At 60.4% G+C, this 25,231-nt stretch overlaps 8 protein-coding genes across 8 annotated transcripts; 3 read left to right on the top strand and 5 right to left on the bottom strand.

The window, feature by feature from the left end:
* Positions 1-2,033: 2,033 nt before the first annotated feature.
* RHTO_06747 (hsp90 co-chaperone cdc37) lies at positions 2,034-3,966 on the bottom strand (the record flags this gene model as incomplete). Its single annotated transcript, XM_016420406.1, has 7 exons — positions 2,034-2,180; positions 2,272-2,668; positions 2,727-3,016; positions 3,077-3,208; positions 3,269-3,743; positions 3,809-3,867; positions 3,928-3,966. The coding sequence occupies 7 exons, from the start codon at positions 3,964-3,966 to the stop codon at positions 2,034-2,036; spliced, it is 1,539 nt and encodes a 512-aa protein (XP_016274807.1).
* A 547-nt stretch (positions 3,967-4,513) lies between these two features.
* RHTO_06746 (superkiller protein 3) lies at positions 4,514-9,538 on the bottom strand (the record flags this gene model as incomplete). Its single annotated transcript, XM_016420405.1, has 9 exons — positions 4,514-4,912; positions 4,966-5,134; positions 5,190-5,565; positions 5,637-7,332; positions 7,448-7,937; positions 7,991-8,212; positions 8,688-8,822; positions 8,877-9,222; positions 9,271-9,538. The coding sequence occupies 9 exons, from the start codon at positions 9,536-9,538 to the stop codon at positions 4,514-4,516; spliced, it is 4,101 nt and encodes a 1,366-aa protein (XP_016274806.1).
* A 2,279-nt stretch (positions 9,539-11,817) lies between these two features.
* On the bottom strand, positions 11,818-13,402 carry RHTO_06745 (DUF250 domain membrane protein; the record flags this gene model as incomplete). The annotated part of the gene is made up of 9 exons (XM_016420404.1): positions 11,818-11,928; positions 11,984-12,077; positions 12,136-12,236; positions 12,302-12,403; positions 12,460-12,629; positions 12,691-12,801; positions 12,885-12,984; positions 13,045-13,086; positions 13,142-13,402. The coding sequence occupies 9 exons, from the start codon at positions 13,400-13,402 to the stop codon at positions 11,818-11,820; spliced, it is 1,092 nt and encodes a 363-aa protein (XP_016274805.1).
* Positions 13,403-13,904: 502 nt separating this feature from the next.
* On the bottom strand, positions 13,905-15,563 carry RHTO_06744 (minor histocompatibility antigen H13; the record flags this gene model as incomplete). Its single annotated transcript, XM_016420403.1, has 7 exons — positions 13,905-14,182; positions 14,249-14,376; positions 14,448-14,814; positions 14,886-14,916; positions 14,976-15,179; positions 15,266-15,373; positions 15,471-15,563. 7 exons carry the CDS (start codon positions 15,561-15,563, stop codon positions 13,905-13,907), a joined length of 1,209 nt encoding a protein of 402 aa, XP_016274804.1.
* A 501-nt stretch (positions 15,564-16,064) lies between these two features.
* On the top strand, positions 16,065-17,959 carry RHTO_06743 (spherulin 4-like cell surface protein; the record flags this gene model as incomplete). Its single annotated transcript, XM_016420402.1, has 3 exons — positions 16,065-16,183; positions 16,289-17,083; positions 17,152-17,959. The coding sequence occupies 3 exons, from the start codon at positions 16,065-16,067 to the stop codon at positions 17,957-17,959; spliced, it is 1,722 nt and encodes a 573-aa protein (XP_016274803.1).
* A 169-nt stretch (positions 17,960-18,128) lies between these two features.
* On the bottom strand, positions 18,129-20,971 carry RHTO_06742 (ribosome biogenesis protein ERB1; the record flags this gene model as incomplete). The annotated part of the gene is made up of 5 exons (XM_016420401.1): positions 18,129-18,706; positions 18,765-19,048; positions 19,110-19,907; positions 19,969-20,231; positions 20,294-20,971. The coding sequence occupies 5 exons, from the start codon at positions 20,969-20,971 to the stop codon at positions 18,129-18,131; spliced, it is 2,601 nt and encodes an 866-aa protein (XP_016274802.1).
* A 123-nt stretch (positions 20,972-21,094) lies between these two features.
* RHTO_06741 (uncharacterized protein) lies at positions 21,095-22,522 on the top strand (the record flags this gene model as incomplete). Its single annotated transcript, XM_016420400.1, has 3 exons — positions 21,095-21,170; positions 21,266-21,495; positions 21,584-22,522. 3 exons carry the CDS (start codon positions 21,095-21,097, stop codon positions 22,520-22,522), a joined length of 1,245 nt encoding a protein of 414 aa, XP_016274801.1.
* Positions 22,523-23,035: 513 nt separating this feature from the next.
* Positions 23,036-25,127, top strand: RHTO_06740 (uncharacterized protein; the record flags this gene model as incomplete). Its single annotated transcript, XM_016420399.1, has 7 exons — positions 23,036-23,093; positions 23,173-23,313; positions 23,395-23,691; positions 23,751-24,038; positions 24,262-24,417; positions 24,477-24,764; positions 24,835-25,127. The coding sequence occupies 7 exons, from the start codon at positions 23,036-23,038 to the stop codon at positions 25,125-25,127; spliced, it is 1,521 nt and encodes a 506-aa protein (XP_016274800.1).
* Positions 25,128-25,231: the final 104 nt, after the last annotated feature.

Genomic DNA, 25,231 nt, shown 5'->3' with positions numbered 1-25,231 from the left:
GGGTCTTTGCATGTGAGAGAGAAGCGGAGTGTGCTGTCTACCTGCCCCTTTGGCAGCTTGCAGGTGCAAGGGAGTGGCTGGGAAGAGGTTGCCGCTGCACCAGGGGGGATCAAGCAGTGTGGCGAACAGCCTGCCCGCTCACCGGCCTGTGAGCAATTATATTTGCAACGGTTCTCCACGGAGACAAGCAAGGTCCAATAGTCTAGTTGGTTAGGGCACCGCATTGTGGCCCTCGAGATCCTGCGGAAACCCGTGTTCGAATCACGGTTGGGCCAATAGCTTTTTGGGCTCGAGGAGGCTTGTCCTTGGCTGCACTCCTCTTTTTGCGAGTCAAGGGCATCACACTTCACAGCCCTTGCCATCAAACTGTGGTGAAAGAAACATACGAGACACCTGTATCACTACACGGAGATGGGTGCTGTGACTCGTGTATACGAAGGCTTGCAGATTGAAGATTACCTGTTGCTTACTGTGCCTGGCATGAGGCTCACACTTTGCAATGTTGAGTGGTAAGCAGCGGCTAAGGGGAGTTAGGGGGATCAAGGAATGGATGGCAGAAATTCATGTGCGCACACTCTCTTTTTCTTCCTCTTCACGCTCTCATAGGTAGAACCAGGTGTGCTCCATTGATTCCCTATCTCTTCATGCTCTCATTGATAACCAGCGATTACATGCATTTTCTCTTCCCCCCTCAAGCAGTACGTTGATATGGGTGTCTTTGCCTGAGTGTGACTGTACACAGGAAGGTAAGAAGAGACTGCACCAAGGTGCAGCACTGCAATCTTGACAAGCTGCTGTGCAGAGAAGAAGCAGCAGACTGGGATGCTGACAAGGCGGATGAGAGCCAGTGCAACCATGCTTGCAAGCGGCAGCTGCGACAGCAGTTTCAAAAGTCAAAGCTTGGCAATAGAAGTGCTAAGGACCATCAATCCAAGCGGAACGGGTACCGCGCCGTTGAAGAAGGCCCTGTCGTACAGGACCACGAGGGGGGGAAGACCGTCTGGCGCCGTCAGGACAAAAAAAATGGCACCTGAAGAAATTGGCAGGACAAAGAGGAAGCGCAACTTGGGAAGGAGGGCAATGATGAGGGTGGCATGATCGGGGGGGATGTAACAACAGGGCGCTGGAGGTGCCAGATTGAGTCAAGAATAGTCGTGCTTGGATGCTGGAGAGGGATGCTTTGAATGCCTGTGCATCTGATGCAGCTGCCTGGTCCACCTGAAGTGGCGCTGATCCAAAGGAAAGGTTGGTCGGTACTGCCTCGAGAGGCAGACGGTTGGAGGCTGACAGGCCGGTTATAGGTGCGGTAGTTGGCAGGCATGTAGTGTATTGATTGCTTTGTGGAGCCATCAAACACAGACAACCTTGTCCGTAGTGTGAGGCACCAATTGCCGCTGCTCCACCTCTCCCCCCGTCTTGCTCCACTTCTCTTCAGACACATCCTTACTCTGACATCTGCCAACAATGCTGCTCCTCTCAGCTCTGGTCTAGACAAAGTATGCAAAGTGTGGCGCAACTTGGAGAACAGCAGACAGGGTAGCATGAAGTTGATAATCAGGAGCAAGAGGGCCTTGGTCCCTTTGCCCGGGAACAGCTTGCGTTTGACAAGCGTGAAGTCCAGCGGCGGATATGGCAATATGAGCAGTTGATAGGAGAACAAGCCGTTGCAAAGCACTACAAGGTGATGGGTCAGCTCACACGACCTGCGGAACGAAGCGGCAGAGAGGAGGAGGCGCACCTTGACAGACAGCCAGACGAGCTTGCCTACACCCAGTGTAGCCACCAGAGCAAGCTCTCAAGTCTATCATGGAGGCAGTGAGGAGAGTCAAGTGAGCTGTCGGAGGAAAAGCGAGATGCCAACCGTGTTGGGATGCATCTGCCATTCTGAAACCGTTTTGATGAAAGTAACTTGCCTCTGATAGCATTCAGTCAACCCCAGACAACAATTGCCGAGCTGCCAATCTCAAAGGAACCCCAGATCAAGTTGCAAAGATGCAGTGGCAGACAGACAAGCTACACTGTACACTGCCTGCTCAGTCAGGCGAGTCTTCCAGGTTGAGCACCTCTGTCTGCTGGACCGGTACGGAGCCGGATGCGCCGTCCTTTGATGGGATGGGAACCGTGACAGTCGGGTCCTTGCCGGATTTCCCGGTCTGGTCGACAATGCCGGGCGTCTCGAACTGATGGGTTACGATAAGGTCAGTTGCCTGCACGGCAAGGGAGGAGTGACAGACTCATCAAGAGGATGCCGGCCTCCTGCAGCTGCTCCACAACGATCTCCGCCTCCTCTACACTCATCCTCCCGAGGACCTTGTTGACCTTGTCGAGGCTCTTCTTCGACAGGGCAGCCTTGAGATTCTTCGGGAAAGCCTGGAAAATGTCCCAACGCTTTTGCAAGAAGTCGCGGACGAGTTGCGGATCGAGTTCCTTGGATCCTTCGCCCGTGATCTCAAGGTTCTCGGGGGGCGGGCCGTCGGGGATCTCGAAGGTGATGGTTTGGTCGGGAGAAGCGGGGACGAGCTGGATCTGCTCGACGCCTTCCGAGCCGGCAGCGGCCTTTTCGGCACGCTCGGCGGCAACGACTTTGGCGCGCAAGATGATACAGTCGGACTTCTTGGCGACGTCGTCGAGGAAGATTCGCAAGGCGGCGTGGTTGGAGTTGGTCATCCTGTACAGAAGACGAGAATTAGCATAGGCATGGGCGAGAGTAGCGACAAGCGACGCACCGCCGGAAAAAGAGCGCAACACCATCCCGGCCGAGGCTCCTGCAGTACTGCCCAACAAGCGCCTTCTCGATGCACTCCGTCGCCCTCTTCTCACCCACCTTTGTTCCCTTCATTGCCTGACTGAAGGCTTCAACCATCAGTGCATCTCCCGTCTCTTCTGTCAAGAGCGAAGGGTCAGCGACAATGGCTTGTTGGTGTGTATCCCAGTCGAGAGGTGCAATGCGAGAGAGGGCAAGCGCGGAGGGCGTGAGAGGAGGAAGGTGGGCTTCATTGGAAGAGTCCCCGGAAGCCTGCTTGAAGACGTATTAGTCAGTGCAGATCTTTGGGAGTCGATGACACATGCAACAAACCTCAGCAGCTGCGGCAGCTTGGACGCCGGGAGAATTGAGCGTCTCGATGACGGTCTCGGTCTTCTTCCCCTTGCTTGAAGAGGCGGCTGGCGGCGCGGGTTTGGGCTGCACCGACGGCGTCGCTGAGACGATCTGAAGAACGCAGGCGTCAGTCTGACAGGCTCAAAGCTCAAGAGAGAAAAGGGGACGCACCGTCTTGCTGTCCCAGCCCGTCCGGATGTCCTCGCTTGTGATCCACTTCTTCTGCTCGCGGTCAATCTCCTCCTTCTCCTGCTCGATTTCCTTCTGCCTGTCGGCCATCCGCTGCTTGTGCCATTCGAGCTCCTTGATGAGCCTGTCCGCCCGCTCCGCCTCGACATTCGAACCTCCGCTCTCCTGCTCCTTCTTCTGCACCGCCGTGATGACCTGGCTTAGCAGCGAGACGATCATGTGATCCTCGCTTGGCTGCTTGTTGTTCGCAAACTTCTTCTCCTCGTACTTGTACGGCAGCGCCGCCTTGAGACGAAGAACCTCCTTGGCAACAAAGGCGGTGCCCCCAGCCTTGGTCGATGAGATAAGGCCGTCGATACGCTTTATGAGCGAGTCGTTCATCGGCACTTCGGTCTCGAACTGCTTGAGCTTGAGCTTGCGCTGCTCGCGCTTCTCGTGGATGTCGCGCTGCTTCCAACTGCGAGAACGAAGCGGCGTCAGCGCACCCGGCTGGCCGCGCGTCCTCCAGACTTCACTCCTCACCGAATCATCGAACACTTGTCGACATTTGGGTGCACCTTGATGTCAGAGTCGTCCGACAGCTGTTGGACGGAGGCCTGGTAAGCTCAGCACAAACGAACGCTGCGATCTCGCACGCGCACCTGCAGGTTGTCCCACTTGTTGTAGTTGAGTCGAGACATCGCAGAGGTCAGGCGAGCTGTCTGGATGGCAGAGAGCGTGCTGGTGATGAGCGAAGGAGGCGGTGCGGGGAGAAGTGCGGGTTTCTGGGTGGTGGGAGCGCGTAGCAGGCTGTTGGCGTGCAAGCGGGGTTTCAGCGATGACTCTAGATATACACGAACCTCGACAGTGCATCAGAACGAGTCGTCGCTGCTGTTCGTGGCTCCGATGGAACACGGTGGAGAGGGGAGGTTGGCTTGCGAGCTTGGCGGTACGCAGGCTGGTACCGGGTGTGCACGCTGAGTAACTTGCTGCACAGCTTGCGAGCGGGCGTCGAGGGGAACGGTAGACGGTGCTGGTTTGGAGTGAGCGGTTAATGCGAAAGGGTGCTCCCCGACAGCGCAAGAGCTGGTCTCCCGCTCTGTTCTGTTGTTTCGCTTTGTGAGTGCAAAGAAGGGAATGCAATGAGAGCGAGTAGTCTCGCGGCTTTGGGGCTCCAAGGTTCTTGCTTGTCGGAAAGCCATCCCTGCGCGGACTTGTCCTGCCGTTCCAGCTCCTAGCCTTCGGATCCTACGAGTCCAGCTTCGCCCTCAGCTTTGCCCTCAGCTTCTGGAACGCCTTCCTACCCTCTGTCACCCACGGCGCCACATAGATGCTCTTCTCCAAGAACCGCAGCGCCTCTTCGTCGAGCCTGTCCGCCTCTTCCTCCGTCTCCGCCTCGCCCGCCTTGTGCAGCGCAACAACGCCGAGGGCGCGAGACCTCCTTGCGCGTAGAGACGATGCCTCAGTCTGCGGCACGCGCGTGCGCATGAGACGACCGACAAGCTCGAGGTTATTGTCGGCCGAATCATCCGACGCGACAGGCGGGAGGGACGCGAGTAGGCGTGCTGTGCGAGAGCGGAAAGCCGGCGCCCAGGGGAAAGCGTGGAGGGAGCGAGAAACGGTAGAGAGAGCGCCGTCGATGTCGCTCTGCATGACAAATGTCAGTTACGCCGAAGGCAGGCGCAAGCGGCCACACGCACCTTTGCCAGCTTTGCAAGCGTCGACAGGTACAAGATGTCTGGGTTGTACTTGACGGCTGCGTTCCAGATGAAGGACTCGGTTGTCTGCAGGAGGGAGGTGTCGTTCGCAGCGATCGCATAGGCGTATATTGCTCGGCGGAGGAAGAGCGGCGTCTGTCGACCCGAAGGTCTGTAATAAGAGCGTGTCAATTCCCCGTTTGAGATGTGTAGGCGGAAAGACTCACATGTCCGGTGAATCAAGCAAGGCCGACAAAGCGCGACCCTCCTCGCCTTCAGCCCAATGGACTCTTCCGAGCGCAACAGCGAGATGGCTGTCGCAGGCGCCGACCCTGTAGGTCTCGACATCGTCGATCGCCGTCTCCAATGCCTCCTTTGCCGCGGACGAGTCGCCGAGCGCAACGTGCGCGACGCTCGAGCCGAGCTTGCATTCGGCGTAGAGCAAGACGGTCTGCTCCTTCGTCAATCCACCGCGCGCCGCACTGTCCTCGAGGTTGAGGAGCGACAGAGCCGCCTCGAATGCTTCAAGCGCGCCATTGTACTGCTGCGCCGCGAGACGGGCACGCCCCAAGTTCGTCTGCGCTATCACGTACTGTCCTTCGGCTGCAGGCGACTCGTCGACCTCGTAGAGCTAAGCTCCTCAATGATCGTTGCAGCCTGTTCGAACAACTCACATGCCGAGGCGAGGTCGCCGACCTGCTCGAGGACGAGGGCGTTGAGGTGAAGGGCGGTGTGGTCGGAAGGATGGTGGGAGAGGTAGCGGCTGAGCGAAAAGAGGGGCGCGGATAGCACCTCGATGACGGAAGGCGGGGCAACGGGAGAGGGATCGGCGACGGCGAGGGACGAGGACGGCACGCTGGAGCGGTACTTCTCGAATGCGCGGCTGGCGAAGGCAGTGTCGGCTTCGGGCGCGTCTCCTCCGAGCGAGACGGCATGCTCGAGGAGGACGGATGCTTCGACCGCGTGTCCCGCCATATCTGCAAGGGTAGCCTGCCCAACCCAAGCCGCCGCCCATTCCGGGTCGAGCACCTGCGCCTTGAGGAATGCCTGATTTGCGAGGTCCTTGTCGCCGTGTACGAGGTAGAAGAGGCCGAGATTTGTCCAGGGCACGGCGCTGCGCGAGTTGTGCTTGATCGAGCGGATGAAGCTGTGCTGAGCGAGACAAGGCAAAAGGTCGAAAGAGAGGACGCCGAGGGCATTCCAGAAGGACGCGTTGAGCAGCTCCTTGTGCAGGGCGTACCTGAGGCATCGAATCGACTGCTGCAGCACCTGCTCCGCGGTGGTGCTGGACGTCGGAAGGGCCGAGAGGTGCGGGCGGAAGTTGCTGATGGTAATGCCGAGGTCGAACCAGGCGGAACCGATGGCGGCTTCGTTCTGCGTCTCGAGGAGGACACGCATCTTGAAGGAAAGGATGGCAAGGGCGGCGGCAGCGATGGCGGGCTTGGTGTCGACGGCAGCGCGAACGTCGGCGACAGTGATAGCGGTCAGGCCGGCCATCTTGCCGTCGACGCCCTGCTCGGAGAGATAGGCCAGGACCCGAGCCAGAGCGGCGCTGAGCGAATCCGGCGAGGCTGGGTCGCTCAGCCTGCTCAACCCGACGAGCGCCTCCGCCGTGACCTTCCATGCAACGCGCGAAGCGGATCCGCCCTCGATTACTGCCATCGAGTCCTCGAGCGCTTCGAGCAGCGACTCCTCCGCGCGCACCATGTAGCCCTGCTTCTGCTCGCCGAGTCCCTTTGCGAGAGCGGTTTCGGCGAGGACGACCCTGACCCCTAGCTCGTCCGGGCGGTCGACCAGGATCTCCTTGAACGTCTTGATTGCCGGGTCGAGTAGTCCAATCTCGCGATGTACGTCCGCGATCGAGTACTTGGCGAAGCAAGACGACGGGTCGAGGGCGAGCGCCTTGACGAAGACTTTGAGCGCAGCGACATGCTTGCCGGAATGGCGGTACGCGACGCCCAGCTTGATCCAGGTTGAGACGTCATCGGGAGCGCCTCGCAAAGCAGACTGGAACGCCGTGATCGCCTGCGGGTACTTCTTCGAGTTGAGCTCGCTGCTACCGATTGCCTTCCACGCCCAGGCGAGACGAGCTGCCGCCTTGCCACTCATCCCCGCGCGACCCTTGTTCCCATCGATGACGCGGCGGGCAATGACTTCGACGAGACTCCATTCGCCGAGCTCCGCGAACTCCTCCGCCAGGTATCGAGCTGCGACCTCTTGCGAAGGGTCGAGCTCAAACGCCTTCTGGAAACACTTTGACGAGCGCTCCCAGTCTGGCGAGGCAAGCAAGCGGTAGTAGATGCCGAGGGAGGGGAAGGCCGGAGCGAACGATGGTGAGGCGCGGAGAGCTGAGATGTAGGCGTCGTAGGCCTGCTAAGTTTGGTCGGGCATCGAGTCTGCGAGAACGTGTCAGTGAGGCAACAAAGCCGTCAAACACCGAAGATGCGTACTGCCAAGCTTCCAGAGACACTCTCCCAAACGCCACCAAGCCGTTGCCCGCTCTTCCCGCTCCTCCTCCTATTCCCCTTCCTCGACGCCCTCCGGCTTCTTCAGGCCACGCTTCCTTCTCCTCCCGCTCCTTGTCACGCCGAGTCTTGCGCTCTTCGAACGAAGCGACAACCTCCTCGAGCTGCGGCAAGGCATCCTCAGACGAGCCAGCGAGGTGCGTTGACCAAGCTTGTTCGCACTTCGCCTTGACGAGCGTATCGGCGTCGAGCGAAGCGGGAGGAAGCGCAATGATTTGGTCCCAGACTTTTAGGGCGGCTGCCTGCTTGTCGGAGGACTGCAAGACGATCGCTTTTGCGAAGAGAAGTTCCGGGTCGGGGTGCGGGACAGCAGGTGCGCCAGGGGAGGAGGGCGGAGGCGGAGCTGTTCCGAGCAGACTTTCAACGAGGCGAAGGGCGCGGAGGTGGTGTGTCGGCGGTTCGTGATGTACGAGGCTGAGAGCGAGAGACGTTTCGAGCGCGCGGCGAGTCCTGCAGATTTGACGTAAGCTGCCATCCGGCGCAGGCTATCGTGCATAGCTCACCGTGGAAGAGGCCGCCCGATCTCGGTCTGGATACTCGCCAGTGCCGAGAGTCCCGCTCTCACCCAAAACCCCTCCAACCCGCCTCCACCGCGCAGACCGCCTCCCCAGCACTCCAACGGACCCCACGACACTGCCTCGACCCGCCCTGACGCCGCCGGATCCCGTCGCTGCGGCTCTTCCAGATCAAGACCAAGAACCCTCGTTTCTCGCTCATTCCGCGACCTTTTCGCTTCTGTTCAGTTTCTCCTGACACGACACACATCGCTCTACCTGTCTAGCTGCCTCGCTTTGCCCCGCGCTCACTCGCCCTCATTCTATCTCATCTCTTGACCTTCTCTTCCTCTTACTCACTTCTCACTTGCCTTATGACCTATCTGTCCGCTCCAATGACCCCCATCCATCAGTAGTATACCCACCTCTATCGTTCTGCGCTATGGCAGCCAGCCTCTGCCGGTCATCATGGGCTTAGACCCGAACCGACTTGAAACAAGAATCAATCTCTCTCTCTCTCGGCGACCTGAACGACAGCATCCCATTCCTCTTGGTTGCGGAAAAAAGAAACGGAAGAAACGGTGAGGAGATGTGCAACAACGGATTGTGGCGCCTTTGCAAGCCCGTCCTGCGCGAGCTCGTTCGTCAGCGACGGTGTTGGAACGAAGTGAGCGGAACTGCTTGTACCTCGATGATCTCGGCCAACTCATCATCGGTCGGTCCTGAAGGTCGCTCTTCTTGCGGAGCATCCGCCGGATTGCCGTCAACGGGAGGCCTTGCGGCTGCCTCCGCCGCTTCGAGACGGGCAACGAGAGCGCGAGAGATGCTAGAGATGCCGGCTCTGTAGACGGAGGGGCTTCAGCTGAAGCACAATGATCGAAGAAATGGAACGCACTTTGGGAAGGTGTCCGCCAGTTGCTGCAGCTTGTCCCTGCTCCCTTTCGTCAATCCCTCCAGGCCACGGCCGTCCGCAAAGCTGTCGCTCCACTCAACCTCGACCCCCCAAGCTGAACCGTCCGGTACGCCGATCACCACCATGCCGTGCGCGAGATCCTCGACCTGAGCGCGATAGCCATCCATCGCGTCTCGCTCCGCCTTAATCTGCTTCTCCGTCTTCAACTTTGCCTTCGCCGGGAGGTCGAGCGAAGGTGGGTCGAAAGACGAAGGAAGGGCGCGAAGCGTCATTTGCAGATGCGCAAGCAGGCGGCGCTCAATATCCCTTCGGAGAGGCTCGTCATTGCCTGCATCTGGGTTGTCGGGAACTTGCCGCCACAGCGCCGGCAGCTAACTCTGCAGCAGCATCTTGGCCTGGACCTGGCAGGTCGTCTCTTTGGCAGTCAGTGCCGGCCCGTCTAACCGCTGTTGCCGCTTCTTGATTTCCGCGTCGACCGCCGCCGTCTCTTTCTCGGAGATGTGGGCAATGATTTCGAGGAGCGTCCGAAGAGGAGAGGTGACGGCTTGCTGGACTGTCGGATAGGAAGTGGCTGTAGGAGCGGTCGGGTCGAACGGAGGCAGGGTACCGAGGAGAGGGTGCTGAGGTGAGGAAGGGAGGAGCATCGAGAGCATTTCGACAAGCTCTTTACGCTGAATGAGGTCAGCGGAATTCGGACGTGCTATGCGATAATGCGTGAGTGATATCAGTGTGAGAGGGCACTCGGAAACGAAAGTGTCACTAGACCCTGTGAGCGGTATGCGCCCCACGTGAGCTGCAGCAAGGAGCATCCAGTATGAGATGGCACTGCAGACGCACCTGTCAAGTGAGAGCCCACTTCATAGACTGCTCCCCACTTTCTTGTGCATTTTGGTCGAACTCTTGTCTATTCCTGCTTCTCAGGCCAAGACTGAGATACCCCATTTCCTGCCCGTTAGTCGATTTTTTTTTGGCTCTGCTCTGGTTTTCCCTGACCCAACATGCAGCCCTCTACCAGCCAGATAAAGCTGGTTGTCACAATCCGGCTCACAACTGTCTTATCGTGATTCCAATCTCTTCCCTCATCTCCCCAACTTCTGAGTTGTTCTCACCTGCTTCATCCGCTCTTTTGACTCTCCCACATCAGCAGTATAACCTCTCTCGCCGTGAGGTGCTGTAGCAGCCAGTCTCTGCTCAACGTCGTGGGCTACGACCTGATGTGACTTGAATTTGGGGCTGACCTGGTTCCACTTTCAAGCTCTTGACCACAGTGTTGGGGGTCCAAATGCCATTCCAAGCAAATGGGCAGCAGGTTCTGCCAGAGATGCTTAACTTCCTCCCAGTTCAACTTGCTTGTATTTGTAGCACCTGACCCACTGCTCTCCCCTCAGTCCTGGGTGGCAGGGCAATCTGTGTCTTGGGTCAGGCTGATGGAGCCTGAGCATTCAATGTAGCGATCAGTCGCCTAACAAGGGAACTTGAGGGTGAAGGTGGCTGCACGGGGATGAAGCATTGAGTGTATCTCCCGGCTACAGAAGAGGATATGATTGGTTTGAGCTTTATTCTAACAAAAGCGAGATGTAGCCTGAGGACAAGGGAGGGAATTCACAGCAGGCTCGGGTAGGACCTTGCTCAACCAAGTGTCATCTTCACTCCTCCTCCTGCAAAACTGAGAACCTGTTCCTGTGTCCAAGCAATGGCAAAGCCGAGTTGCAGGCGAGGGCGGGGCGGAGCAAGTTGACGGCGAAGTCGAGTGTCGAGGGAGACGGGGCCTTACATCTAAGCTGGAGAGACAGGAAGGCCACACGCTTGTCGCCCATGTCTTCCTATCCACCTTCTCCCCTTGCGTGATGTTCATCCTCTAGCTTGATTGTGCAAGGCGAGATCCAGTGGCGTTGTTCAGAAGAGTAGGAGTTGTGCGATATTGAGTTGAGCAGGTTGCACAGGAAGAGGTCCTGCAAGGGGGCCTGCCGGCTCAGCCTGCATTTTTGAATGTGAGCCTCACAATACTTGACAGTCTAGACCATTTTCAGAGCTCCTGACCCTACAAAGAGATGAGAGCGTCCGGCAAGCGTCCGGCCTCTCCGTCACTCGTGCTCTCCTCCTTCTCCTCCTCCCGCGATGCGATGTTCCCAACAGTCTTGCTGCTCATTGCAAGGGGTCCAGATTGGTTTGCAGCCTCGAGATTCATCAGGTTGTGGCTCTTCAGTGCCCCCAGCGGCCAGGGCAAGCGGAGGAGGTTGTCTACCCCACTCTTAGCTCGGAGCGCACACTTCGTTGCTGACATTAAAGTCACTATGATCAACTTCTGTGGTCAGGCCTCCCGGCACTGAGGCCCAGGCTGGTACCAAACGGTGAGCGGGAGATACTGAAAGGACTACCATCCGTCACACGCTAGGCCCTAGAGCCAAAAGGCTAAGAATAACAAATAGACATGAAGCCCAAGGCAAGCTTGTATGGAGCAGAGGAGGCTAGTGTCATCGCCGCTGTAGACCGTACAACTCCCATACAATTGTCAGCTCGGCAAGGGGCAATCCTTGCAGATGCCCTGTGAGTCCTCCTTCCCGGTCGAGTAACATTCTGCCCTTTCTGCCACATGATTCCATGAAGCTGACTCTGTCCCAATTTCCACCTCATCAAGGTCAAAGGACAACAATACACTTTGGTCCTTGCACCACGTTCTCTGCCAGGAAGTTGGCCTGCTCTACCTTCAACTGAGCTGCAAGTCCCGCCTCACCTACCTTCAATCGAGCGGCAAGTTCCACCTCATTGCTCCCCAGGAGTTGTACCAAATGCGCACACTAACATCTCTCAGTGTAGTTTTCTGGACTTGGGTTGGAAGGACTCGAATGAGTTAATATATGGATGGAGAGAACAGCTGAAATTGTCAAGAGAGGGAGTCTATACTGTCTTGTTCTACCGGAGACTACTGCTGCTTGAACCACACGAGACCAGCCAGCGCAATAGCGTAGCCGAGGATCTGGATCCCGGTGATGGTAGAGCCCATCAAGGCCCAGGAGCCAGCAATGAGGAGGATCTGTCAGGTATTGGGTCAGCATGGGCTCACAAGGAGAGAAATGTAGAGGACACACATCCTTCAGGACACCGGAAAGGGTCAAGACAAGGCCCGAAGCCTTGCCGATAAGCGAGACCGAGGCCAGGTTGAGGGCAAAGGTGAGGCATGCGCTGGTGGGTCAGTGATGTCAGTACCAGCTATAGCCATAGGAAGGGAGAGAGGACCCACTTCATGAGGAGATACGGAATTCCGACAAGCTCGACCGCATTAGAGAAGACCTCGAAGCCCTCAACCGGCAAGAGAATGATGGCGTTCACGACAAGGCAGACCTGTCACAAGCATCTCAGGGGTCAGTATGAGGTTCACAGCAGTATGAAAGAGCAGATGAGCGCACCGGTGCGAGGTAGTAGAGGGAAGCGATCGGGTCCAGCCCGAAGCCCTGGAGCAGCTTCTGCACCAGCACAAGGCGGCAGCTCTCAATGCCAATAGCAAGAGCCTGCGGCAGTCATGAGTCAGCGTGTGCATGCCTGCAAAGAAGCGAGAGATGCGCACCTGAACCAGGAAGCCTATCAACTCAAACTCGACCTCGCCGTACGACGCGAGAGCGACGCCAAACGAGATTAGCGAGACAATGAGGAGAATCTTGCGCGTGAGCTCCTTGAGCCCGAAGGACGCCGAGACGAGGAGGACCGAGACGGGCGTGAAAGCCTTGATCATTTGGACTGCGAGAGCGCGTGCGGTCAGCTACTGGCCCGCACACGCACAGGACCACCAAGAACGCACTAAAGGAGACAGAGAGCCGCAGGTAGACCCAGTTGGACAGGACAAGCGAGGCGGAGAAGAGGAGGCCGACCGGGACGATCTTGCGCAAGAAAGAGTCGCGATTCATCGTTCCTGCGAGCGGGAATGGCACAGGTCAGCTCTCGACGACTCCTCACGCACGCATTCTGTACCAACGTGGGAGGGAAGGTGCGCACCCGTCGCCTCAAGCTCCTTTGCCTTGTCGACCATGTTCGTGTACCGCCGCAAGAGACGCGTCGCGAGCGTCTGGAAGGCGAGGTGGATCGTCGTAAGAGCCTGTCGAGCATGTTGCGGGTCAGCTGCGCCCTCGGAACTGCGGAAAGAGCAGAGACGCACGACGGGGTGCCTAAACTTGAGATCCGAGAGGATGTGGGCGTTCTGCGAAGGCGAGCGCGTTAGGAACTACGACGGCGCGTACACAGGGCGTACTCACCTGCAGAATGACTGCAGAAGATGTAGCTATCCAAGCGATAATGTACACCCAAGCCGGCAGCCTCTTCCACATCGGCTGGTCCTCGTGGTTCTCCCTCGCCAACGAGCCATCCGGACCAACATTCGACGCCTTGCGCTCCATTCTCAGCGCAGCCGTGTTCGGTTCCGGACGCTGGTGGAAGGGGAGGTCCTTCTGCGCCTCCTGAAAGAAGTTCTGGAAGGAGAACTGCGGCTGCGAGTTCTGCGTGCCGTGGTTGGCCATGATCCGAGAGGTTCCGGGGGTTCGGTGGGCTGCTCGTGTCAAGAATCGAGTCGAGCGCGTCTAGATGCTCCGCCGGACTGCTTCGTGTCGAGTGTCGAGCGGGAGAGTCGCGGGAGCGGAGGTCGGGAGGGAGAGGTGGTGGGGTTGCGCGAACGCGGTGTGCAGGTCGCGGCGGGCGTGTGTAGCGTGTAGAGACTTCTGTTAGAGTCTACGAGCGATTCAAGCGCGTGTAAGGAGCGAGAGCCGGGGGAGTGGGAGGAGGGGAAACGTTGGACTCGTCGCTCCATGCGCTCCATCGCGTCCGCGGAGGCGCCGGTCGGAACCTCGGCGGTTTGTGCAGGAGCTCAGGCGGTGAAGCAAAGATGCAGATAGATCAATTGAGCGCGACTCGCGGCAAAGATGCCCTTCAAAGCCTTCCCTCCGCGCGCCACAACTCTCGCAAAGATCCGATTCCCTCGACTTGCTGGGTGACATCTATGTCCGTCTAGTCTACAGCGCGCGTCTACTCCTTCGTAGCGTCCCCGTTGACCGGCACAGCGGGCGCCTCCTTCGTATCCTCCACTCGCCCCTCCTTCTCCCCAACCTTCTCCTTCTCCCTCTCCTCCCTCTCCCTCCTCTCCCTCTCATCCTCGTCCCCATCCAAATACCCCCAAACCTCCCCCCACTCGCCCTTCACCAGCGCACAAAGCGAGACCGAGAGGATACATGCGGGTGAGAGGTAGAGGAGGGCGGGTTGGGCTGCTCGGAAGGTATGCATTACCAGGATGGTCGTGGCGAGACCTGTTGCGATTACTCGGTGTCAATCTCGAGCGCGAAAAGGGGACGATGAGAGGAAGGGAGACGCACCGAAGATGTACGCGATGAAGCACGACAGGAAGTAGGGCTTCGGGAAGGAGCGGGACGGTCGGAAGGGGATTGAGGCGCGCTTGAGGGCGAGGTGGTAGTCGAAGCGGAGTGCGAGAGCGAGGAAGACGCTGCGCAAGAAGCACAATAGGGTCAACTCCTCGTCTTCCATCGCACAGAGTCGAGGGGACCGGGCACTCACCCAGGCAAGACGATGTCTCCGAGTCCGAGGAGCGCAAAGTCGCGCCCTCGAGCCAGGTCCTTCGGGAAGACAATCTTGATGGGCGCCTCAAAGCTCGTCGCGACATCGACCATGACATTCGCGCCCTTCCCAAACACGGCCTTGGATCCGAAAACCCACCAAATGTCGTAGACGAACAGTCCGGCGAGGAGGATCGAGCCTGTCGCGAACGAGTCGAGGTAGAGGAGCGAGATGGCGTTGAAGGCGAAGGAGAGGGCGACGAGGTTCGAGAGGATCCAGTTGCCGGTGCACATCTGGCTGGCGGAGAGGGCGATCGCGAGAGGGATGCAGTAGAGGTGGAGGGAGTTGAACGCGAAGGTGCTGTGCTCTGTGGATCGCACAGCGTAACAAAATCAGCTTGAAGCGCCCGTTTCCACCGCCTCGAGATTCGCAGCCTACCCTTCGAGTTCTTCGTGAGTTTCAGGCGCCACTGTACGAAGTAGTGAGTCAGTACGGAGGCTCGCGATACGCGCTGCCGAGCGAACGCACCTTGTCTAGCCGCCTGCTCCGCCTCTCGCCCAGCACTCGCCTCGCCAGCTTGACGCCCGACCTCGCGAGACCGGCGACAGCCATCGCCGCGAGGTACCAACCGAGAATCTTGTTCAGTAGCGCCTTGTCGACGTATTTGAAGAGGAGGAAGAGGCCGAGGAGGACGCAGGAGCCGAGGATGGGGAACCAGTAGGCGTCTTCGCGCTGAGGGATCGCACTCACTGGGTCAGCGGGATTTGACGACTCCTTCTGAGCTTGTACAGCGCTCGCATGAAGACGTAGGAACTCACGGTCAGCCGTTCGACATCCTCGTCCTCGTCTTCCTCCTCCACGTCCGCAGCCTCCTTGCCGTCCTTGGCCTCGAGCGTGCGCAACTTGCGCTTCTCAGCCTTGGGCATCTGTAGCACCGCGAAGGAGCGGGTCAGCGGGAGGTGCGGGCGCGAAGAAGGACCCGCTGATCCTCGAGAATAGCCGGGGAGAGGGAGAGGGACGCACGACGAGAGAGGCGTGCGCGCCCGCCCATATCGGACCGAGTGCGCCTGCGAGGAGCGCAGCGTAGGACTGGTACAGCCCGGCAGCGGAGGACATGCGTGTGGTCGGAGGGAACAAAGCGGTTCGGCGGTTGTCCTTCGCTCTGGCCACTTGTCGTCGGCTGGCTGGCTCGATGCTGTGGTCGCTCGCAAGCTGTGTGTGCTCGACGCTCGACACATGCTCTCGCTCTCGCGCTCGCCGTCGCCCGTCGCCGTGCACCGCCCCTTCTCGTCCTCATCAACGTTCGCCGGATCTGGACTCGCACCCTCGCTCTCGTGCGACTCGCCTTGCTGCTGCTGCTGCTGCTCACACCAACGAGGACTGCTCTGCTCCAGGTGGCACCCGTGCACACCGCTGGGCGGACTCACCGCGGATCTCGCTTCCCCTCCCGCCTCCTCTTCCCCTCGGATCCTCCGACTGGACCCCGATCAACCGTCCGGCGGACGACAGACGGGCCGCGTGACGGACGGAGACCCACGGCAGCAGTTCTGACTTGCTCACCCACACTCTCCCACCCTTCCCCTCCTCACCACCTCGCCCGGCTCCCCTCAGCCAACAATGGTCGTCCTCAAGTCGCTCCTCGCCGCGACGCTCGCCTCGACCGCATGGGCGACCAAAGTCATCGTCCCGCTCTACTCGTGGAACGAGCAGTGCTGGCCAGAGCTGCAACAGGCAGCGTGAGTCGGCTCCTCTCCTTCCCCTGGATGACCGTCTACAGGTCCAGCAGCGGAGGATCCGAGTGCACGAACCGGAAGCTAACCCGCTCGCTCGCATGCTCGCAGCGCCGCCAACCCCTCGCAGCAGTTCGTGCTCATCCTGAACCCCGACTCGGGCCCAACGCTCGACCCGACCGATCCCTCGATGTACTGCGTCCCGATCCTGCGCGCCAAGATGCCCTCCTCGACCATCATCGGCTACGTCCGCACGGGGTACGGGTCGCGCAGCCAGTCGGACATCTCGAGCGAGATCAACCAGTACAAATCCTGGGCCGGAATCAAGGTCAACGCGACGAGCGGCGCGACCGCCAAACTCGACGGCATCTTCTTTGACGAAGTCAGCGACTCGACGAGCTCGACCAATCTCAAGCGCTACCAGACCTACTCGAGTCTCGCGCGCAACGCGTTCGGCAGGACTGGCAGTACGGTCGTCTTCAACCCCGGCACGGCAGTCGACGCGCGGTTCTTCAACTGGGCAGACCTCGTCATGTACTACGAGTCGGCCTACGCCGACTACTCGACCTCGCAACTCCCGAAGAACGCCCAGCTGCTGGCCAAGTCGGCCATCATCATTCACTCGTTCCCGACCGGCTCGGCGGGCTCGAAGCAGCTCCCCGTCACCCTCAAGCCGCTCGTTCCCGCCTCGGGCGCAGTCTACATCACCGACCTCGACATCAACCAGGTCGACGTCTACAGCAAGTTCGGCCCCGACTGGCAAGAGTTCGTCAAGGACGTCGCGCAGCTCGGCGGGACCAAGCCGTCGACCGGCGTGCAGCTTCCGGTCGTGACCCCAACGACAAAGGTCATCGTCCCGCTCTACTCGTGGAGCGACAAGTGTTGGCCCGAGTTGCAAGAGGCAGCGTGCGTTCGCCTCCGCGAGGCTGGAGGGCAGGGATGCGTCGCTGACGTCCTCGCTCGTACGCCCGCAGCGCCGCCAACCCGTCCCAGCAGTTCGTCCTGATCGTCAACCCCAACTCTGGCCCTACCCTCGACTCGACCAACCCCTCGCTGTACTGCGTCCCGATCCTCCGCTCCAAGGTCCCGAACTCGTCCATCATCGGCTACGTCCGCACGACCTACGGTGATCGGGCCTCGTCGGACGTCGCGGCCGACATCGACCAGTTCAAGTCCTGGGGCGGGATCAAGGTCAATGCGACGACCGGCGCGACCGCCAAGCTTGACGGCATCTTCTTTGACGAAGTCAGCAGCTCGACCAACACGACCAACCTCGAGCGGTACGAGTCGTTCGCGAACCTCACACGCACCGCATTCGGCTCGTCCGGCAGTACGGTCGTCTTTAACCCCGGCACGGCAGTCGACGCGCGCTTCTTCAACTGGGCCGACTTGATCATGTACTACGAGTCTGCTTTCGCCGACTACTCGACCTCGAAGCTCCCGCAGGATGCCCAGCTCCTCCGCAAGTCGGCCATCGTCGTCCATTCCTTCCCGACTGGCTCGGCAGGCTCGACACAGCTTCCCATCACCCTCAAGCCGCTCGTTCCCGCTTCGGGCGCAGTGTACATCACCGACCTTGACATCAAGCAAGTCGACGTCTACTCCAAGTTTGGCGGCGACTGGCAAGAGTTTGTCAAGGACGTCGCGCAGCTCAACGGGGGCACGGCGGCTACAACAACGACGACGGCAGCGGGGACTGTCAACACCCTTGTGACGCCGCCGAATGCGCGGGTCACGAACGGCGCAGGCAGGATGCAGAAGCGGATGTGGCGCGGAGAGTAGCTCTCGCGCGCTCTTATCTATTCCCTCGTCTCTCTCTTCCTTGGTCCTCGAAGCTATTGCAACTGCAGGACAGTCTGCTTGGACATGATGCGAGATGCAGTGCGGGCGTTACATGGGCATACAACAGGACAAGCGATCCAGGACCTCTCCTCCCCTCCTCCCACTGCACCTAGTTGCACCACAGCCTGCCGACGCCGTCCGCGCCGACACTGACGACCCACGGCTCCTTCGGGTGCCACTTGACGTCGAGGACGCCCAAGCTGTCCTTGATGTCGTGACCGCGGAGGACCTTGAGCGGGACGATGAGCGGGTTCGTGAGGAGGTCGGCGTAGACGGTCGCGTGGAAGATGTGGATCGTGCCATCGTCTGAGGAGGAAGCGAAGAGCGGGTACGACGGGTGGAACGCGACGGATCGCAGGGCGCGCGCGTGGTACTTGAGCGTCTTGTACGGCGTCGTCGACAGGTCGAGGTCGTGCCAGACGAGGCGGCGGTCGTACGAGCCGACGAGGACGTTGTCTCCGAGCGGGTGGATGTCGAGGCTCGAGATCCACTTCAAGCCCGGGTTGAGCGTCTTGACGAGCTGCTGCTTCATCAGGTCGTAGATCCGCACGTGTCGCTGCGTCGCGACGTAAAAGTGCGGCCGCGAAGGGTGAAACTGCACGCGCTGGACGTCGCCCTTGAGCTTGGCGAACGGCGCCTGCGTGTGGTGCTTCGACAGCTGGTGGATGAGGACGCTCCGTGCGCCGGCTGCGAGAGTGCGAGAGTCAGTCGCGAATCAGGAGAGCGTAGTGAGACTCGCACGCACCAGGGCTCGACACGGTCGCAAAGTAGTCTCCGCGCTTGTGCCACGTAACCTGCTTGATCTCGTGTCCGGGCACCTCGACCTCGACGAGTCGTCCCTCCTCGCGCTCGCTGATGTCCCGCGGCTTGCGCCACGCGACGCCGTCGGGCTGAGTAGGCGGGCGGATCTTGTTGCCGTCGTCGTCGGTCGAGGCGGCGTTGAATGCGGAGAGGGCAAAGGCGGCGGAGCGGGCGGCGAGAGAGTCGGAGATGAGGGGCAAGGGGGAGATGAGGTGGATCTTGTTGGCGCTGCGTGCAGGTGCGGCGTCAGTCACCAGCGAGAAGAGAGAACGAGAGAAAGCGTACGCACGTCGCGGCAACGAAGAAGCACTTCTCGCGGTCTGGACACCACTCGACGCTGTAGACAGGCTCCTTCTCGGACCCCACCTTCCACTTCATCGCGCACCGTCCGACCGCGCACTCCCACAGTCGCACCTCTCCGTCCTCGGCGCCAGTGACGACCCACATGCCCGTCGGGTCAACCGAGACGCACCGGACGCGTACGCCGTTCGGGTGCACGTACGCGACACTCTTGGTCGTCGGGAAGGGGCGGAGTTCCTGCGGCGAAGGGAGGCGGGGGATGAGGTCTGTCGGGTCCTTGATGTCGAGTCGGGGCTTGCGGCGCAGAGCTCGCGGGGCGAGGTAGAGATCGAGGCAGCGTTCGAATCGCTCCTGGACAAAGTTCTGATACGCGGGTACGAGGCGCAAGGAGCCGTACTTGCGCGGCACAACCTTGCCCTTCTTGTCCTCCTTCTCGAGCGCATCAAACTCTTCCTCCTCCGCCTTGGTCCACAAGTACTCCTCGGGCGGGTTGTACGACTCGCCGTGCGTCGGAGGGGCGAGTTTCGGCGCCGGCATGTGCATTGGGTGAGGGGCCGTAGGCGTGTCGTCGTCGGCGGACCAGAGGGCGTAGAAGCGCGGTTTCTCGGGCGGCTTGGGCGCGCCAGGTCGGCGAGGCGTGATGCGCCCGGAGCGGATCGCGCGCACGATCTTCATCACCTTCTTGTGCTCCCACTTGGACGGCAGGAAGCGCGACTTGGGCTCGGGGCGGTGAGAGAGCGGCATGTCCATCACCTGCGACGTGAAGTACGGGATCGTCGGGGCGTAGCTGCGCGAGAGAGAGCCTCGTGAGCATGCGTAAGCGCTGCGAGAGAAGCGCGCGAACGTACGGATCATAGCTCTCATCCGGATTCTCCGCCCTGGCCAACCGCTGAATCAGGTTCAACTCGTCCTCCGTAAGCGTCTTGACCTCCTGTTCATTCTTGTTGACGACGCTCGCCCAACCGCCCATCTCGTCCTCGACGCCATCGAGGAATCGGTCGAGCTCGTCGCCTGTCGCTGGACGCATGACCTTCTTGCCGTCGATGTCGTAGCCGATGTGCGGGAGGTCGTCGTACCAGTATTGCGGGATGTTACCGACTCGGTTGGTCGTCTGCGGTAACGAGAAAGTGAGCTCGAGGAACGCAAAGGGAGAAAGGAAGCCCGCAAACTCGCCTCCTCGGTACTCGAGTCGCTGGCATACTCGGGCTCGATCTCGTCATCCCACACCTTCTTCTCCTTGCCCGTGAGCTTGCTCCTGACTGTACGACTCCTGCGCATGTAGTCCGGCGGCAAGTCGGACTCTGCCGCGCCGTTCCTCCCTTCCCCAATCGCCTTGTTCTGCCCCGGGATCGCCGAAGGCTCGGGCTCGTCCTCGTCTGGCTTCGAAGTGTTCCGACGAATGAGCTCGTCCAAGTCGGACGGGTCGTCGTCGTCGCCGGCATCGGACAAGGCAGAGAGGATCTCGTTCTGCTCCGCCTCGAGTTCGAGCCTCAGCAACTCCTCGTCGTCCATCTCGTCCTCCTCGTCGTCCGAGTGCACGGACCCATCGAACGAGTCCTCCTCGTCTGCATCCTCCTCGGCAGATCCGTCGAGGTCAAGTTCAGGGAAGGCGTCGTGCTCGTCGTCGTCGCTCGAGGCAAGGACATCCGCATCCGCCGCGTCGTCTGCGCCCTCATCGTCGAACGCGAGTGTGCCAAGGGACGTCGAAGCTGCCGGAGCGCGCGAGGAAGCGAGAGCGGTCGAAGTGGACGGGGAAGACTGCCTGCGTTTCCGCGGGTTCGAGGCGGGCTGGGTGGGTTTTGCGTGTGTGGCAGAGGCAGCGGATGCCCTTGCGAGAACCTGCCTTGCCATCTGCTCGCGTAGCTTGAGCTGTGTGACGGCTGGGTGAGGGTTGAGCTGATGAGGCGAGCGACTGGCTCGAGCTCGCTTTCGAGAGAGCGAGAGGTGGGTTGACCCAGTGCTGCTGAGCGTGTGATGGACTCGCAGTCGACTGTGCTCGTGCACGCAGTCAACCCGCTCACACTCGACCACGCTCACGCTCTCGTCCACCGTCAGTCCTCGCTCCCTCCCTCGTCCTCATCGCCCCCACATCCCCTCGACGACTCTCTCACCATGTCAAGCTGACCGTGGGACATTGCACGCCAGGCATACGCACACACAAGCCTCGACAGCGCATACGCACCGATGCAGCAGCACCCGCTTCCGCCTCGTCCGACCCAGACTCGCTCGCTCCCCCACCCGCGACAGCCTCGCACATCCCATGGCGCATCGAGAACAAGTACTACACCGCCGACGTCGCATTCCGGATAATCGAGCATGGGGAGGAGGGCGAGGGAGACGAGCCGGCGGTGATTGTGCTTGCTGAATCGGACGAGGTGCGTTGCGGCTTGCGATGGCGCGTCTGGGATCTCGGGGCGACGGGCTCGCTTGAAGACTGCATACTGAGAGCTTCAATGGGCACAGGACCCCTCGACCTCGACATCCCTATCCAGCCTCCTCTCCTCCCTCTCGACCCGCTCACCAGACCCACCCGAAGTCGCCCTCCTCGTTTCCATACTCTCTCCGCACCCCGCTTCCTCCTCACCAAGCTCACCCACCGCAGAGCCGGACGAGTCAGCATGGGAAGACCTCGCCCTCTCTCACGGCTTCGAATGGGTGCACCTCGCTCACAACGAGGACGACGACGAAGGCTTGGCGAGGATCGTAGGGGCGTTGCAGGCGCATATGTGGGAGGGGATGGAGCGGGTCGAGCCGGTGCGGCCGAACGGGGTGCGGAGGGCTAAAAGCGTGACGAGCGAGGACGAGCAGGGCGGGGAGGAGGAGGAGGGAGAGTGGTCTGCACTAGGCCATGCGCCGCCCCTGCCTGAACCGCGCAAGCCGTACGGTAGCACAACCACGACAGACCACCTCGCCTTTCCCCCGACATTCCTCCCGTCCATCCCGCGCCGCGCGCCCGTGTCGAACGGCGTCGCCGACGCAGCACACGACTCGTTCGACGACGACTTTGCGCCTTTCGTCTCTGCCTCCGCGTCGAACGGCCACTTGACGACTCTCGACCCGCACACCCCCTTCCCGCCCTTCTCTTCCTCTCCACCATCCTCCAGCGCCGCACCCTCTTCACCTCCCTCACATCTCTACCGCCACCCCTCCTTCTCCTTCCCCGACTCGCACCGCCCTCCTTCTCCCGATCCCGACGACGACGATGGACTAGAAGACCTCTTCTCGCGTATCTCGCTCGCTCGATCTCGCACCGACGCCAACGTCGAAGGCATGGGCATGGGACTGGAGGAGAGGAGGGAGTGGGCTGAGAGGGTCGTGAGGGATTTGATGGGGGGTTTGGGGAGCGATGAGGAGGACGAGGACAAGGTGGAGGGGCCAGACAGGTGGGTGAAGACGCGATAATGGAGGAAGTGCGGCTGGACCGCGCGCCTGACACCTTCCGTTGGTTTTTGCGCTCTCGCGATGGTGCGGAGGGCCGGCGCGTCGAGCGGTCGCCGAGCCATGAAGACGAGTATGCGGTTATCCGATGAGCGCGAGGGACGGACGAAGCCGTCTGGAACGTCAGCGGTAGAAGCTCGTCGAGCGGCGAAGCAGGTCTTCGCTCGGCGCTCGCTCGGCGCTCCCTCGCTGTCAGTCTTCATTCATCGCCTCTCACGACGTACAGACCTCCTCACCTTCGTCGAGCTCTTGCTGCCCAACCTTTGCCCGTCCTCGACGCATCTTTTCTTTCCCGCGGATATGCCGCTCCCGAACCTCCGATCACAGCGATGAGGGGGAGAATGTGAGTGATACTCCGCGGATCCTCCGTCCCTACCCCGAAAGACTGCGTTATGCTCTTCTTCCTTGTACCTTGCGCCGCTCGTGCCTTCTTCGCTATCTCCTGCTGCTACTGTCCGACCTTCGGTGCTCGCCGCAATGTCCGGACCCCCAACGTCGTTCGACACTGCCGCAGCGCAAAGGATGCGCATCGAAGGTGCGTTGCGGGTTTCCGCCTTCCTCTCCTTACTCCGATCTCATGCCTTGTGTTGACCTCCGATACGCTGTTCTTGCAGCGGAGCGCCATCCTTCATCACAGCTTCATCTGCTCGTCCAGCGATACGTCCAGTTCTGGCACCAGTTCTCCGACCGTGATCACGCAGCACTGCCGCCCCTGCAAGTCGGCGCGCCCGTCACCCACCAAGGGAAGGGTACTTGTGAGCTTGTCCATGACCGTGACTGTATGGCTCTCAGTTGTAGAGCTCGGCTGACATTTCCCGCCCCTCTTTCTCCCCTAGTCGACGTACCCTGGTACACGCGCGTCTCCTGCGGTATCACGGAGGTTCAGCGCGTCAGGAACAGGACCCGCGACGATAGGACGGCGCTCGATGACTCTCTTGGAGGGAATGCATGGGCGCACCAGGACGCCGGAAATCGTGGCAAGGGCGTCAAGAAGCCGATTGCGGGACCTTTTCCCATGATCTACGTTCCCTTCGCGCGTCCAACGGAGGATAAGGAGTTCATCAAGACTTACGAGGGTTGGCGCAACGGACGATACTCGGCAGGAAGACCCTGGGTCATCGACTCGGCAGACTGTGCGTTGTATGCGTCTGCTTCTCTTCGCCCTGCTTGCTCCTCACACTTGCGTCAACAGTGCCTCCCCATCTCGCCGACCATCTGCGCTGTGGATACACCCGTGTCGTGTGGCAGCTCGGCGCCTCTGACAACGACCAGCTCGCCTCGATCAGCTGCATCGAGGACTGCAACCTCGGAGACCCTCCTGCTGCCACAACACACCGGCTGACACTGCATGGCGAGTACGGCATAGTCACGCACTACCTCGTCACGTTCGTACCGCCGGGCGAGCATGAGGTTCAGGCTCGTGAGGAGGGCGAGGTGGCGCACGTCCTGGGCAAGGCGGCGACCCTCCGCGGATCTTCCGGTACTCGCGAAACACTCGAGCTCGCTTCTCTCTCCGCCTTTTATCCTGCTGGCTACCTGCGCTCACCGCTTTGCTCGACCCTTTGACTCGGCCGTGTGAGATGTCTGCCGTACCGACATCCTTTGATGGAGCTCTGGCTTTGAGGCACAGACTGGACGGTACGTGCAACCAGCAAGATCTTCGCCTCATTTTCGAATCCTCACATGCTGGTCCTTGCTCTCAGCCCAACACAAACAGCGTGAGGAGCGGGAGGCCTTCCTGCGCTTGCTGGCGGACCTTGTCCGCCGGTACGTGCGCTTCTGGCACGTCCAAATCTGCGAGAAGTCCGAGGAGGACCTCAGGAACTACTCGCCAGAGCTTACGCCTCGCCAGGTCCAGCGTGAGTCGTGGCAACTCCTCATCCAGACGATATAGGCTGACAATTCAGACACCTGGCAGCCTCGACGGCCCACTCCTTCTTCGCTACGCCATTCGTCACAAGCATCTACGAGGCGAAAAACCGCGCGCGAGGTGGCCCCATGCTCCCTAGAGCTGGCGGCGACCTCTGGATGGACAAGCCAGTGCAAGACTCTCGCACTGAGCCCATCCAAAGCCAGATCGGCGGCCCGTTCCCGCTCATCCTGCACAAAGTCGGCCCGCCGCGCTCTGCGGAGAAGAGCTACGCAGCCTGGGAAGCCGGCGAGCTCTCTTCGTCCAGAAGGCCATGGGAGATCGACTCGAACGCCGGTAAGCAACCGGATTCCTCGTCAAAGTGCTTGCCGATTACCTCCACCTTTGACACCTCTCTCGCGCGCAGTCGGACACGACGAAGGCGTCAGACTTCGCGGCAAACTCGATCGCGTCAGCTGGCACTACGACCTAGGCACAGCGTTCGACTTCGAGCATGCCGCGAATCCGTCGCTTGGCCGGGAGCGAGTCTTGCAGCAAGCGCCAAAGTTCGCCAGGTCGCACACCCTCACGATTGTTCGTGAGGGACAGGTTGCTCACGTCGAGATCATCTTCGACCACCCGCCGAACCACGTCCAGGCGAGGCGCGAGGGAGAGGCGTACCGCGTCCTCGGCAAGTCGAGCGCGCGCAGGCGTCACTAGATCCTCTCAAAAAGCGTTATACGTCCCCTCTCATTCTGCAATTCGCTCTTCAGTCTCGCACGCACAGAGAGAAGCGACCGAGTACGAGCACGACTCGTCGCGCT

Source organism: Rhodotorula toruloides (assembly GCF_000320785.1).
Source record: "Rhodotorula toruloides NP11 unplaced genomic scaffold Scaffold5, whole genome shotgun sequence".
NCBI classification, from domain to species: Eukaryota; Fungi; Basidiomycota; class Microbotryomycetes; order Sporidiobolales; family Sporidiobolaceae; genus Rhodotorula; species Rhodotorula toruloides.
This window is presented reverse-complemented; position numbering and strand designations above follow the sequence as displayed.